Source organism: Orcinus orca, chromosome 13 (genome assembly GCF_937001465.1).
Source record: "Orcinus orca chromosome 13, mOrcOrc1.1, whole genome shotgun sequence".
Lineage (NCBI taxonomy): Eukaryota > Metazoa > Chordata > Mammalia > Artiodactyla > Delphinidae > Orcinus > Orcinus orca.
The window spans coordinates 10,156,248-10,171,950 of record NC_064571.1 but is presented as its reverse complement, the minus strand read 5'-3'; the positions used below and the strand labels follow the sequence as shown (position 1 = coordinate 10,171,950).

Genomic DNA, 15,703 nt, shown 5'->3' with positions numbered 1-15,703 from the left:
TGTATTTTCCCCATTTTAGGGAACAAAGGGTGATCATGATTTCTAAATCAGGATATTCTGCACACCCACCTGTGGCAGCCAAAGCTGATGTGCAGCAGGTTGTCATGTATTGCAAGGAGAAGCTTATTCGTGGAGAGTCAGAGTTTTCCTTTGAAGAGCTGAGAGCCCAGAAATACAATCAACGGAGAAAGCATGAACAATGGGGTACTTGCAGTCTTACAGTCTGAGCTATCTTAGGTCACTTAATATAATTCTCATCTCTGAGTAATTACATTTTAGCAGATAATTGACTATACTGAAAGAATCTGCCAGAAAAATGTCTCTAGCTCATTCTGTCAGGAGCCTAAAAATCTTTAATACTAGTGTAGCAACCACATTTGTCCAAAGGCTAAATTGGTGTCTTTTCAAAACTCGGGGTTGAAACAGCAATAAAGGAGATAGATATCCACACCAGTGTTGCCTTAGCTTTTAGTGAAGTAGATTTTTTTTTTTTTGCGGTATGCGGGCCTCTCACCGTTGTGGCCTATCCCGTTGGGGAGCACAGGCTCCGGACGCGCAGGCTCAGCGGCCATGGCTCACGGGCCCAGCCACTCCGTGGCATGTGGGATCCTCCCGGACCGGGGCACGAACCCGCGTCCCCTGCATCGGCAGGCGGACTCTCAACCACTGCGCCACCAGGGAAGCCCCGAAGTAGATATTTTTAACCTTTCAAATACTATCTGTATGGATTTGAACTTCTTTATCTAGCTATTCTAAACCTCTGGGTCTGTTATTTGGACTGTGAAAGGATTAGGTTAGGAACTGGAGTTGAGATTTTTCAAGATCTGCAACTACTGTAAATAAGACATTCAGGAGTCCTCTGATGAAAGTGCCATGTTATTCATGGCTGTGCTGTACAGTGGGTCAAGCTTTGTTCCCCAGGGAAAACAGTGTTAACACAGTGTTGGCACTTGGCTTTGCTGTAACAATGTGGACCTCAGAGGAAAATGAACCTCTGTCCTACTCAGGGCTTTTACACCATCTGAGTATTTGTGCTGTGCCCACTCTGTAGGCCACTTTTTGTTCATTCATTATTTCTCTTTTGGTTGACAACTGAGAGGACAGTCAGTTGACGCTCGTGGAGGACTCTTTTGTGCCTTGCACAGATGCTAAAGTCTGAGCTGGACAGTTAGATTTGTACGTGATGTGGTTATGTTAACCAGTTACTGGAAATGGGACCAAGAGCAGTGTACTTGAGACACTGACCATTCGGTGCACTTTACTCTTACTCCTTCTTAGAAAGCACCTAGAGGTTTAAATCTTTTAAAAACTGTTCCATTTTCAAATGATTTGCACAGTCATGATTGTTCTACAAGCGGTGCTTAGTATCATACCGTGCTATTACCAAATATTTTTGTTGCTCATCATGTAAATTTTTATAACTTACACGCCCTGAACTTAAAAATAACTGTGCTACGGGAAGGTAAAAATTATAACTGAAAAGTAATACATATTTCAGTTCTCATAATCTAATACACATGGAAAAGACTAGTAAAAACTTTGCCGTCTTAAAAATAACCTTTTACTGATTTTGCATGGATTCCTCTGATGACCTGAATTTAAATTTCACATGCAAACCATATTTTCTCTTTCCTAAAGTTAATGAAGACAGGCATTATATGAAAAGGAAAGAAGCAAACGCTTTTGAAGAACAACTATTGAAACAGAAAATGGATGAGCTTCATAAGAAGTTGCACCAAGTGGTGGAGACATCACATGAGAACCTGCCCTCTTCCCAGGGGAGGTCTGAGGTGTGTGTGCTCCTTGCCGATGCTTCCCATGCCCAGTACAGGGATTTCTGTTTCTATTTGTCCTCTGTGTGCTCTATTTTTAGAGTTAATTCTGATGTTAATTTAGTTACTAGCTTTCTGAATTATTTTCCCCCCAACAATGGGGGAAAAGGCAATCCAACACGCTTCCAGAGACGAAGAGGTCACACTTAAAGAGCCAAGAATCAGAATAACGCTGGGCTTCTCAGCACCAACCCGGAAAGATCTTCAAAATGTAGAATGAGAAAGGAAGTTACAGGACAGAACGTGTAGTGTGTTTGTGTGTGTGTGTGTGTGCACGTGTGTGCGTGCGTGTGTGTGTGCGTGTGTAGGCACATACTTACATACTTAATTATTAGCATATATAATCCTTTTTCTGATTTTGGGGGGGTGTACAATGACTTATTTAATGAAAATTCAAATATAATGATTTCTTTAGTTTGTGTTGAGAAGCCAGCACGCACCTGCAAGAATGGGTCTCAGGACCTGTTTTTTCTACAGACTTACTGTGGCCACATTCCTGTTTTCAGCTCCACCTTCACGTCCATCCTGAGATGTGTTCAAATTTCTGAACTTCTCTGGAGATCAGCCTCCTCCAGCTGCTGTTTTAGGTGTTAGGATCCCTTTACTGTCATTTTGGTGAGGTTTCGGGAGGACGTGGGTGATAAAGCATGTGTTTAAGCCACTGTCTTTAACCAGAAGCCTGTTTATGAACTTATTTCTGTATATGAGTGGTATAAGGATATATTTGCCAAATGGATCTCCATTTGTCCCTAAGTCATTTATTTACCAGCTCAGCCTTTCCCTATTGGTTTAAAATATCTTATCACATACTAAATTTTTAAGGTATAAGATCCATTTCTAAAATAGCTGTCTCTTTGTTTTAGTCAATAGGTTTCTTCTTGATCATTCCATATTGTGTGTTTACTATAGCATTGTTGTATGTTTTGATATCTGGTGGAGAAAGTCTGATTATTATTTTTTTAATGTATTTCTTCAGAAATGAATATTATGTTTATTTTTAATCTTTACTAATTTGGTAGGTGAGAAAATGTTATAGGTCATTTTTAATTATCTTTTTTGATGACTAGTGAGAGTAAACTTTTAATATTTTGTCCATTTGTCTGTGAAATAACTATTCTTGCCCTAGATATTTGGTGCTTTTTTTTTTTTTTTTTTTTTTTTTGCGGTACGCGGGCCTCTCACTGTTGTGGCCTCTCCCGTTGCGGAGCACAGGCTCCGGACGCGCAGGCTCAGCGGCCCTGGCTCACGGGCCCAGCCGCTCCGCAGCATGTGGGATCTTCCCGGACTAGGGCATGAACCCGTATCCCCTGCATCGGCAGGTGGACTCTCAACCACTGCGCCACCAGGGAAGCCCTTGGTGCTTTTCTTAACAATTTGTGAGAATACTTTTCTATGGTGAGAAATTAACTCTTTTTTTTTAAGATTTATTTATTATTTATTTTTTTTATTTTGGGCTGCGTTGGGTCTTAGTCGCGGCACGCGGGATCTTTCCTTGTGGCGCATGGGCTTCTCCCTAGTTGTGGGGTGCTGGTTTTTCTCCTCTCTAGTTGCGGCTCGCAAGCTCCAGGGCGCCTGGGCTCTAGTTTGTGGCACGCGGGCTCTAGTTGAGGTGTGCAAGCTCAGTAGCTGTGGCGCGGGCTTAGTTGCCCCGCAGCATGTGGGATCTTAGTTCCCTGACCAGGGATCGAACCCACATCCCCTGCTTGCAAGGTAGATTCTTTACTACTGGACCCCCAGGGAAATCCTGCTCTTTGTCTTTTAACTTGGTAACATAGGAGTGTACATGTACAGTCTAAGTACATGTGAGTAGAAAAGCAAAGACTTCATGTTAAAGGCCCGTGTCCTTCCCACTGTGCGCCATGCTTTTGTGGCAGTCAGTGCAGTTTATATTCGTGTTTCCTACTCATTAAAGGGAAGATGGTTACTAAGGGTATTTTAATAGCAGGAACACCATTATGAGCATTTGGTAACATTGACTGTTAGTCTTTTCCCAAAATTAAGTAAGGAGAAATGTGCCAGTTCTTAAATACTAATGAATGCTCAGGGCTGGTATTTTATTTTATTTTATTTTTAAAATTTTTTTTCGATTTTTTAAAATTTTATTTATTTATTTTTGGCTGCACTGGGTCTTTGGTGCTGCGCCCGTGCTTTCTCTAGTTGCGGCAAGCGGGGGCTACTCTTCGCTGCAGTGCGAGGGCTTCGTGGGCTTCTCATTGCAGTGGCTTCTCTTGTTGCAGAGCATAGGCTCTAGTTGTGCAGGCTTCAGTAGTTGTGGCACGCGAGCTCTAGGTGCGCAGGCTTCAGTAGTTGTGGCACGCGGGCTTAGTTGCTCCGCGGCATGTGGGATCCTCCCGGACCACAGCTCAAACCCGCATCCCCTGCACTGGCAGGTGGATTCTTAACCACTGTGCCACCAAGGAAGCCCCGGGGCTGCTATTTTAGTGGTTAGAAGTATGAGCTGCCAGTTGAGTGTGTGGTTAAGAAGCTACGGAAGCATCCACCGCATAGAGTGACCTTTGTTGCTGACTGTTCATTTCAGAATACCTGGAGGGGTAAGGAGCTGGCTCAGGAGGAAAGGAATCTACTGAAGAAGACAGATGCCATTCTTTGAAAAGCTGTAATACCTAATTAGCAGTCTGGACCTCATGGCTTTGTTTTTGTTTGTTTGCTTACCATGAAAGGTCAGCCCAGCACGTATGGGGCCACACACAGGCTCCCCGCAGGAACTGAGAGCTCCGAGTCTTCCAGCTGTCCATCAGCAGACCTCAAAGAATGCAGGAGAGACACCCAAAGAGGCATCTGTTGTTCCACTTATGGCAAATGCTGTCACCGCTGCTTTGGTGTCCCCAGCCGTCACCCAGAGTGTAGCTCCCCAGGTTCCTTTGGCAGCCCAGCCAGTGACAGATGCCGTGTTTACGGTGGCCAGCAAAGATGCCAGGTAAGCCAAAGGTAGCCCTAGAGATGATAGTGATGTGAATGGTGTCTGACGGCTTCTTTACATGACCTGCAGTGTCAAGAGCAATGTGTAAATGATGGATGAGTCTTGTTTTTCAAAATAATTTTTAGATGGGCATGTAGTGGAAGAAACAAGTTACCAAAACATTAGCCCCAATTCTTCAGCCTCACTTATTGTTTCTTTTAGAGTATTTGTTTTACTTCATACTTCCCTCTTGAATTATAAGTTTTCGATACACTGAAACTTAACAATCTTTTTGTAACTGAAGAATATACAGCTGTTAAACTGAAATTGCCTTTGCTTACTGGCTTTGACTGAACATATGTAGGGGTTCATTACAATCCAGATAGTTCCTTGACGTATATTCTTCTCATATTCCTTCTGTCTTTCCACCGGGAGCAGTTTGGGATTAATATCTGCTACACAATATGCCAAAATATGTGTATACACTACTGTGGAGGTTTTTTCTCCAATTTTGAGGGATTTTCCTAGATTACAGAAATTACAATTACTGTCGCATCGCTTGTTTATATTTTCCTCTTCAGTCACTTTGGTGCTCTCTCTTTTTTAAACATAAAAATTTTATTGATCTATTGGAAAAGATAAAAGCTACAATGTAACTCACACCCTCCCCTTGGGCTAAACCCCTTGGCACAGATTATGGTTCTTAAGTACTCGTTCTCCTCAATGTCCAAGGTTAACTTTTACCAATGATTTCTCCTGGAAATAAGATTTAAAGTGATCATGCTTTTTCAGCCACATTAGGACAATAATTCAGACCTGTGTCCTGTATCAAACCATGTATGTAAAAAGAGGACTGTTGTGTGGGGCTGTGACTTCATTAGTTCTTAGTAGTTAATTTACACAACAATAAGATGGTCACAACAGCAGCAATGACAGGCCCCCGGAGACACAGTTCAGCGTGTCCAGCTGAACCTTATAAAATTATGAAACTCTTTGACCTAATGAACATTCAGATCATTCAGAAGCCTTTCAGACTGACCCTGACCTTAGCCTAGGCAAGGGACTGAAAGTACCCCCCTCACGCTCTCAGTGGCCTAGATGGCTGACCACGACAGAGAAAGGGCACCTTTCTCTGGTATCTCTATAAAACTCACGTTTTTATGACAGTTTAATGGGGATTTGTAAGATTAAAAGTGCTTTGCACTTTTTACTTTATACCCTCACAGGGTCCATTAAGGGAAGCAATGATAAATAGACAGATGAGGTCCACTATCACGACTGCACTTAAAATAAACTGTGATGTAAGTGTCTCACGTACCATTTTTTCCCCTCTTGATAACTGCTGAAGTCTAGAGGACAATGCACTGTGGCTACCTGCCCATCACGAGAGAGGTGGCCCCTGTGGCAAAGGCGCCAGCGCTTCCCCACGTCACAGCGCAGGAGAGTGGTGCCGGACGGCAGGCCCGGAGCTGGGGGTTAGCCCTTTAGCCTGTGTAATAAATGGGATCGTTCGAACCTCGTGTATGAATGATTATCGGGTGTTAAAGTACAGAATCACTATGTCAAGCAAACGTGAATACCTGGCCTTTATCTGTAAGAATTATTGTCCTCGAAAGGAAATGAAAGAAAACATAAAACATCTTATTCACTTACACTGTAGACCTAGGCAGTCCCATCTGTGTTTTAACAACAGGCTCGTCATTGCTGACATTTTTTACTGTTCTTTCTTGAGAGTTATTGTGTCTCAAGAGTTTTCTCTTCCAGGTGTATGAATAAAAGTACTCATGAATTCAAGCCACAGAGTGGAGCAGAGATAAAAGAAGGTAATGTTTAACTATTGATATAATACATTGCTGTCTAAGCTGTTTGCCCAGACTCGTCCAGGTCGCTCAAGGGTCTGTTTGGTGGCTGCAGTTCATGAAGGCTTCAGGCCTTAATGAACCTGGGTGTCAGCTTTCCCGTTCTTAGAAGGCAGGGGTTAGTTAAACCCCAGACCATTTCAAATAAAGGTAGAAATTCACTTGACAGTCACATCTTAGTTGGAATCCTTTGGAAACTTGATTTGTGAAAACTTTCCTATTAAATTTCTCAGCAGATTTTAATCTAAAACCAGAGTCATCTTTAACATGTTGTGAAGACGGAAAGGTGATTAAAAGTTTAATTAGGAGTGTTATACTTCCGTTTGGTACTACTTTGTTAGAGGTATTTGCATAAAAGTAAGTTTTATAAATAAAATAAGACACCTGGATTGGGTCTTCATTCCCCCCACTCCTTCATGTACTGTGCCATCCTTTCCTATGACAGTTTAGTGGGAGCAGAGCTACTTGAAAAAAGCAGTGACACCTACATTTAACCAGGACCTGACTGAGCACTAGTAGAAGCCAGGCACTGTTCTAGGTAGTGAGAGATGCAGTCGCGAACAGAAAGGACAGAAATCCCCACCCGCGAAGAGGGGGGAAGTGTGGCTGGGGGGGTTGGGCAGGGGTTGAAATCTCAGGGGCAACTGGGAAAGACCCTCACAAAGAAGGTGATATCTGGGTAGAGGGGGGAAGCGTCCCACGCAGCCCTTGGAAACCTGGTTCAGGTAGAGGGAGCAGCAAGGGCAGAGCCCTCAGGTAGGAATATCCCTGAACTGTTTGGAGCACAGCAGAGCGGCCAGTGGCCACAGGGAGCAGGGGAGGAGGAGGAAGTTGAGGTGGGAGCTGAGAGGCTCAGGCTGTGCAGGGCCGTGTACACCATGGTTTGGGCCCGGCTGAGGGAGATGGAAAGCCAATCCTAAGATATACAATGTCACTATTAACTACTTCTGGGGTATAGTGGAGCAAAGAGGGCTATTTATGACCAGTCTGCTAATATGATATGATCTTAGATCAAGCCACTTAATCTCTTTGAGCTTTTATTTCCTTTTCTGTAAACGGATACTTCTTGCCTTACCTACCTCGTGGGACTATTATAAAGAGAAAAATGAAAGATATGGAAGCATTATAGTAATGGAAGTCCTTAGTGAGGATTATCAAGAATAATAAAAATGTATAATAAGTATAATAAGTTTCTTAAATTGTGCCTTCTAAACTATTCTGATTTCTCTACTGATGCTGCATTTTGTCCCCATTTCTTTAATAGGGTGTGAAACACAGAAGGTTGTTAACACAAGTTCTTTTCACACAACTCCTAACACATCACTGGGACTGGTTCAGGCAACGCCATCCAAAGTGCAGCCGTCACCCACCGTGCACACAAAAGAAGCATTAGGTATGTAAGGCCTTTTGTTTGAATGTGTAGCATCTGACGACAAATTAATGAAAGCTCTTTTGCAGCCATGTTTACCATTATTCTTTCTATTCTTTTAAGGTTTCATCATGAATATGTTTCAGGCTCCTACACTTCCTGATGTTTCTGATGACAAAGATGAATGGCCATCTCTAGGTCAAAATGAAGATGCATTTGAAGCCCAGTTTCAAAGTAATAACAGATTGTTTAATAGCTACTAAGTGGATAGCGTAGTGGGTGGTTGCCCACAGAAATAGCAAGGATTATACAAGAAGTGGTCCTGGCCTTGGTTAGCTTGTCACATAAGGGCATGGAGTTTGTGAAATAAAAAAATACAACGTTATTTGGCAAGGTACTCAGTGTGTGCCCTAGACTTGGTTTGTTTCTTAAAAAATAATAAATTGTGCTAAAGAAGGACAAAATCTGCATGGGTAGGAATGACCAGGAAGGGCTGAGTAGTTGAGGGATACTTGAGCTTTGCCCAGCAGAGGAATGTTCGGGCTGGAGTGTTGGGAGCCAGGACTAGCCCACCTTTGTCTAGAGTCAGAGGATTTGTGCTGGAAGCCAGAGAGAGATCACGATGAAGATATATAGAGAGCTAAGAGCTTAGTTCCTCATTGTAGGAAAGCAAAGACATGGAGAGCTTTATTCAGTGTCAGTGAGCATAGCAGTGTGTTAGGAGAACGGTGAATGCTGCTTTATGTGTGGCAGGAACTCGAGATCGGCGGCTCGCGTGCTAACCCTTGTGACCATGGTTAGTCCCTTCATGTCACTGAAGAGTGACTTACCTCGTTGCCTCGTATTTCAAAAACTGACATCAGTTGTTTTCTGTAGCTCTTATTCCATTTTCTTATTTGTAGTTGAAGTTGCACCTAAAGGATAGTGTTTTTGGCCTATTTTAATAATTAACTGCAATTTTTTACCCTTGCAGAAAATGCAACATCTTCTGGGGCTTGGGGAGTCAATAAGATTATCTCTTCTCTGTCCTCTGCTTTTCCTGTGTTCGAAGATGGAAACAAAGAAAATTATGGGTAAAGAAATATCTGGTTAAGATAACACTGGGGGAGATGCATGTTGCCATAGTGACAGGGACAGTGCGGAGATCCCTCCAGGAGTCCAGGTGGTGAGCTGGTGAGAGAACAGGACCTGCCGATCAAATGGCCTGGGCCCCAGCCCCAGCTCTGCCACAGATGAGCCTTTTGACCACATGGCCGGGAGATTGCTGCTGAAGTTCTTTTCCAGATCTGCAGAGTTCCGGGGGGTTACAAGAAAGTAGTCCTTCCATAACAAAAGTATTTGTTACAAAAGGAAACCGTATGGTTATAAATCATCAGAGAACCAAGGGATCCTATAGATTTGAAATTGTATTCGCTGTAAATGAATTCACCAGTACAGGTATCCATACGTGCTCCGTATATATTTGCAGGATTGATAAAGTAGAAAAGGAAGTGGCTTATATTGGGTCACACTGCAGAGAACATTTGTTTTAAGGCTGAGCCCCATCAGGGTAGAGTAGGGTAGCACGAGGAAGTTTCACCATTAATAATTTAAACCGTGAAAGAGAGGTGTGAACTAAAGGTATCATGGTGTAGAAGAGGTTCATGTTCTGTAGCTAGACCAAGCACTGGGAATAAGAAATAAAACATGGCATCCATGCCATTCTGTTGGCCACGGCCCTAACTATTTTTTTATCCTTAAAACTTAAAACTCAAAAAAAATAAAAATAAAATAATAATAAAAAAAACCTTAAAACTCAGTGCAATAGAAAGTTCTGTATTTTCCACCCTCGCTTAAGTAACTGTAGATCTACTTTTATATACATCGTCAAGTTAATTCAACCTGCACTCAGTTTTGCTGTAAAAATAAGAAATATGTGTATAAATATTAACTAAATAGGAAAAGGGGAGAATGTTTTTAACACTAACTTAAGTGGTAGAATTTATTTCCTTAGCATATTTTGCTGTTTGTAATTTTGCAAATCTTTCCTTAGATTACCACAGCCTAAAAATAAGCCCACGGGAGCCAGGACCTTTGGAGAACGCTCAATGTGGAGGTTCACTTCAAAACCAAATGTAAGTAAATCTCTGCTTCATCCATGAAATGGGTCCCGCAACCCTTTTCTTTTCATTTTACCAAATGCTTGTGCCAGTCAAATGAGGTGGTGTATTTAAAAAACTGTGCTGAAAAAATAAAATATTATGTGAAAATTAAGTTTTATAGAACATTATTCTATAATTATTTGCAAATCTATTATGCACCACACATTAAGAGAGATATAGAAACTGAAAAATGAGTTTGATAATGATCCTTGCCCTCTGAGAGCCTTCCCTTTAGACAGGCGGAACCACTGGGGGCATATATATTTTTCCTAGACCTAAGAAGTTTAATACAGGCTATATGGGAACTCTGTATTATCTTTGTAATTCCTCTGTAAATCTAGACTTTCCAAATTAAAAAAAAAAAAAGTAGGGACTTGCCTGGTGGTCCGTGGTAAAGAATCCGCCTTACAAGGCAGGGGACACGGGTTTGATCCCTGGTCAGGGAACTAAGATCCCACATGCCGCAGGGCAACTGAGCTCGTGGGCCTCAAATAGACAGCCTGCGTGCCGCAAACTACAGAGCGCACATACCCTGGAACCTGCGCGCCACAACTAGAGCAGAGAAAACCCTCATGCCACAACTAGAGAGAAGCCTGTGTGCCGCAGTGAAGATCCCGTGTGCCGCAGCTAAGACCTGATGCAACCAAAAATAAATAATAAAATGAATGATAAATCTTTAAAAAAAAAAAAAAAAAGTAAAAATTGGTAAACAAAACGTGACTCTTGCATGTGATATAACTCCGCTGGAGTGTGTTAAAGATGAAGTGTCCCAGTTCTGGGGAAAAGAACAGACCCACAATGTCCTTGGCTCTGTGTTAGTCAGGGGTTACATCCATTTCTTCGAAAAAATTAAAATTCCTCATTTTTTTGAATCTTAAAAAGTATTAATGTATTAAATTTCATCTACGAAACAAGGAGATTGCTACTTTTTTTCCGTTCATCTTTCGTTGTAGGAAGTACCTCACACTGACGAGTTTTTGGATGATTCAACCGTGTGGGGTGTCCGCTGCAACAAAACCCTGGCTCCCAGTCCCAAGAGCCCAGGAGACTTTACATCTGCTGCACAGCTGGCATCTACGCCCTTCCACAGGCTTCCAGTGGATTCAGTGCACCCTCTAGAAGATAAAGGTGTGCCTTACACTATCTTAGTGTCTTCTGCCAACTTCAGTTCTTTTACTATTATAGTTTTCTTCTGGAAGATTTGAAAATCATAAAGAGGAAACTTAAAATCCATTCACTGTATTATTATATATATGGTTTTTTGTTTTGGCATAATGTCTTTCTAAAGTCTATGTGCATTTTAAAAGTTTGATAACTTAGATTTTAGGTAGAACGGGAGAAAAATCTATAGAAGCATTTAAAGGCAAAGATACAAAGTCCAACCCATTTGTATGGGATTATAGCTTTATTTCATGTTTTACAACAAACAAAATAGCCACTACAGACAGACTTGAATGTTAAAAATATGAACATTTTATTTTCTAATTTGGTAAGAGTAACAAACAGCAAATTTTAATCCTTGATATGTATCTACAAATTTTATTACTTTAGAGATGTAGCCAAGTACTATACTCAGAAAATCATATTTAAAAATTTTTTAGTGATCTGATAAAACTCACAGATGGTCCTTATTTTCCCCAGACATAACATTCTCATATCAAAGATCTTTATGCACATGAACTGAAGCTTAATGAGTGACACAGTTATTGAATACAGATAATTATTACCTATTAAATACGATCCTGCAAAATAAATACAGGCATACCTTGTTTATTGCACTTCGCAGATACTGGATTTTTTTTAACAAATTGAAGGTGTGTGGCAGCCCTGTGTCAAGCAGCCCACTGGCACCATTTTTCCAGCAGCATTTACTCACTTTGTGTCTGAGTCACATTTTGGTAATTCTCACAATATTTCAAACTTTTCCTTATTGTTATATTTGTTATGGTGATCTGTTGTCAGTGGTCTTTGATGTTACTATTGTGACTGTTTTGGGGTGCCACGAACCTCACCCACGGCAGATGGTGAACTTAGTCAATGGTTGTTGTGTGTGTTCCCTGACTGCTCCACCCGCTGGTCATTCCCTGTCTTCCTCACTCTCCTCGGGCCTCTCCCCTGAGACACAACAATAGTGAAATTTAGGCCAGTTAATAACCCTACAGTGGCCTCTAAGTGTTCAAGTGAAGGGAAGAGTTGCACGTCTCTCACTTCCAACCCAAAGCTAGAAATGATTAAGCTTAGTGAGGAAGGCATGTCGAAAGTCCAGTTAGGCCAAAAGGTAGGCCTCTTTCACCATGTGGATGCAAAGGAAAAGTTCTTGAAGGAAATTAAACGTGCCACTCCAGTGAACATATAAATGATAAGAGAGCAAAACAGCCGTATTGCTGATACGGAGAAAGTTTGAGTGACCTGGATAGAAGATCAAAGCAGCCACAACATCCCCTGAAGCCAGAGCCAGGAAGCTGCAGAAGAAAAGTGTGAAGGTAGCAGAGGTTGGTTCGTGAGGTTTAAGGAAATAAGGCATTTCCTTATCAAAAGTGCAAGGTGAAGCAGCAAGTGCTGATGCAGAAACTGCAGCAAGTTATCCAGAAGATCTAGCTAAGATCATTGATAAAGGTGGCTATACTAAACAGCACGTTTTCAATGTAGATGAAACAGCCTTATATTGGAAGAAGATGCCATCTAGGACTTCCATAGCCAGAGAAGAGAAGTCAAGGTCTAGCTTTAAAGCTCCAAAGGACAGGCTGACTCTCCTGTTGGGGCTAATGCAGCTGATGATTTTAAGTTGAAGCCAATGCTGTTTACCATTCCAGAAGTCCTAGGGCCTATAAGAGCTATGCTTCATCTATTCTGGCTATTCTTTATAAATGGAGCAGCAAAACCAGATGGCAGCAAATCTGTTTACAACATGCTTTACTGAATATGTTAAGTCCACTGTTAAGGCATACTGCTCAGAAGATTCCTTCCAAAATAGTACTGCTCATTGACAATGGACCTGGTCATCCAAGAGCTCCGATGGTGATGTACAATGAGATTATTTTCATGCCTGCTAACACAACATCCATTCTGCAGCCCATGGATCAAGGAGTAATTTAGACTTTCAAGTCTTATTATTTAAGAAATACATTTCAGGGACTTTCCTGGTGGTCCAGTGGTAAAGAATCCGCCTTCCAATGCAGGGGACGCAGGTTCGATCCCTGGTCAGGGAACTAAGATCCCACGTGCTGTGGGGCAACCAAGCCCGCGCGCCTCAACTAGAGAGATGCCCATATGCCACGGCAAAGATCCTGCCTGCCACAACGAAGACCTGATGCAGCCTAAATAAAAAAAAAAAGGAAATACATTTCATAAGGCTATAGCTGCCATAGACAGTGATTCCTCTGATGAATCTGGGCAGTCAATTGAAAACCTTCTGGAAAGGATTCACCATTCTAGATGCCATTAAAAACATTTCTGATTCACAGGAAGAGGTCAAAATATCAACATTATCAGGAGTTTGGAAGAAGTTGATGCCAACCCTCATGGATGACTTTGAGGGGTTCAAGACTTCAGTGGAGGAGGTAACTGCAGATGTGGTGGAAATAGCAAGAGAACTAGAATTAGAACTGGAGAGAAGGTGTGACTGAATTGCTGCAATTTCATGATAAAAAGTTAATGGACGAGGAGTTGCTTCTCATGGATGAGCAAAGAAAGTGGTTTCCTGAGATGGAATCTACTCCTGGTGCAGATGACAACAAAAGATATAAAATACTACATAAACTGAGTTGATAAAGCAGCGGCAGAGTTTGAGAGGATTGACTCCAATTTTGAAAGAAGTTCTACCGTGGGTAAAATGCTGTCAAACAGCATTGCGTGCTACAGAGAAATCGTTCATGAAAGGAAGAGTCAATCGATGTGGCAGACTTCACTGTTGTCTTATTTTAAGAAACTGCCACGATGACCCCAGCCTTCAGCAGCCACCAGCCTGATCAGTCAGCAGCCACCAACATCGAGGCAAGACCCTCCACCAGTCGTAAAAGATTGACTCCCTAAAGGCTCAGGTGATGGTTCGCATTTTTAGCAATTAACTTTTTTAATTGAGGTATGCACACTGTTTTTTTAGACATGATGCTATTGCACACTTAAGACTTCAGTACAGTGTAAACATAATTTCTGGGCTTCCCTGGTGGTGCAGTGGTTGAGAGTCAGCCTGCCGATGCAGGGGACACGGGTTCGTGCCCCGGTCCGGGAAGATCCCACATGCTGCAGAGCGGCTGGGCCCATGAGCCATGGCCGCTGAGCCTGTGCGTCCGGAGCCTGTGCTCCGCAACAGGAGAGTCCACAACAGTGAGAGGCCCACGTACCGCAAAAAACAAAACAAAACAAAAAAACATCTATATGCACTGGGAAACCAAAAAATTTGTGTGACTCGCTTTATCGTGATGTTCGCTTTATTGCAGTGGTCTGGATACAAACCCACGATATCTCTGAAATGTGCCTGTGCTATGAGACCTGGGACTGCTTCACCTTTTTCTGCTAATTTACCAGCCAAACACTATCACTGCTGGCTTTTTTTTTTTTTTTTTAATAGCAGTTGTTAACTGAAGGAATAGGGAAAGAACTGCAAAAGAATTTCATTCCCCTGGATGAAAGCTTATTGTAATGTGAAGTCTGAGCCTATAGGCCTAAAAGTTTTTAACTAAGGAGTAAACATTTTTTCTTACTGTACTAACCAAATATATTTCTTTCCTGAATTTTAAAGGAGGATTTAGTTGAAACTTGGACATTTGCCAAGTGCTATCACAGACTTCCTACTTTAATTCTAAAAATTTAAAGTTGTTTCAATTTGGAAAACCTAATCTGTTTAACAGTCAAGAGTCTTTCATAAAGTCAATATTGACCTTTCTTAGTGTATTTGCCACTTTGATTGTATAAATAGAAGCTAATGTTCTAGTACTAAAAAGTGTTAGCACCTGTTCAGTGAAGCAGTATCTGATAAAATTTAATCTAGTGTAATAGTTGGCTCTATATTGTATTAGTATCACTTGGTAGAAGTAATGCTCTGTATTTCTGCCCTATCTAGTTTGTCTCTCCATAGATAGATTTCTTTTTTTAATTAAAGGGAGTGATAGTAAGTATTGCCAGGTTGCTTTCTGGTGTGAACCTCTGAGTCAGTTCAGTCAACTAAACGCTGACTAAATAAGGCAAGTTAGACTGAAAGACACCAAAATCTCCGCCCTCCACAAGCATTTCAGCCTTTTATGCTCCATGGCCTTGGCATCGGCTTCTCCTCAAACGGGGTGTGCGCACTGCCGCCCGTAACTTCCCGTGGTCTGGCCATCCTCCCGCGGTGGACCTCCTGCTCTCTGGGCTCTTTTCTCTTGAAGGACTGTATGGATTAGATGTATAAGGTTGAAACGCTCACATATAACGGTAGAATTTTTTTAAGTGATTTTTTTTTCCCCATTTTTTAAACATAGTACATTTTACCACGGAATACTATTTTGAAATTATAATGAAAGTCAGTGTAAAAAGGAATCCTGGACTTTATAACCATATAAAATCATATGTGTGTGTATAACGCCCATCTCTACTTTTCTGTA

General features: G+C 41.7%; 1 protein-coding gene across 3 annotated transcripts in view; it reads left to right on the top strand.

Moving 5' to 3' along the window:
- Positions 1–15,703, top strand: part of BUB1 (BUB1 mitotic checkpoint serine/threonine kinase) — a 41,834-nt gene that overhangs the window by 9,379 nt on the left and 16,752 nt on the right. For all 3 annotated transcript variants that reach the window (XM_004277805.3, XM_049695698.1, XM_049695699.1), the window contains 9 exons: positions 20–204; positions 1,639–1,790; positions 4,514–4,770; positions 6,517–6,575; positions 7,876–8,004; positions 8,104–8,214; positions 8,954–9,053; positions 10,013–10,094; positions 11,075–11,249. In XM_004277805.3, coding sequence (XP_004277853.1) covers positions 20–204; positions 1,639–1,790; positions 4,514–4,770; positions 6,517–6,575; positions 7,876–8,004; positions 8,104–8,214; positions 8,954–9,053; positions 10,013–10,094; positions 11,075–11,249 — 1,250 coding nt within the window. The remainder of the gene's footprint in view (positions 1–19; positions 205–1,638; positions 1,791–4,513; positions 4,771–6,516; positions 6,576–7,875; positions 8,005–8,103; positions 8,215–8,953; positions 9,054–10,012; positions 10,095–11,074; positions 11,250–15,703) is intronic.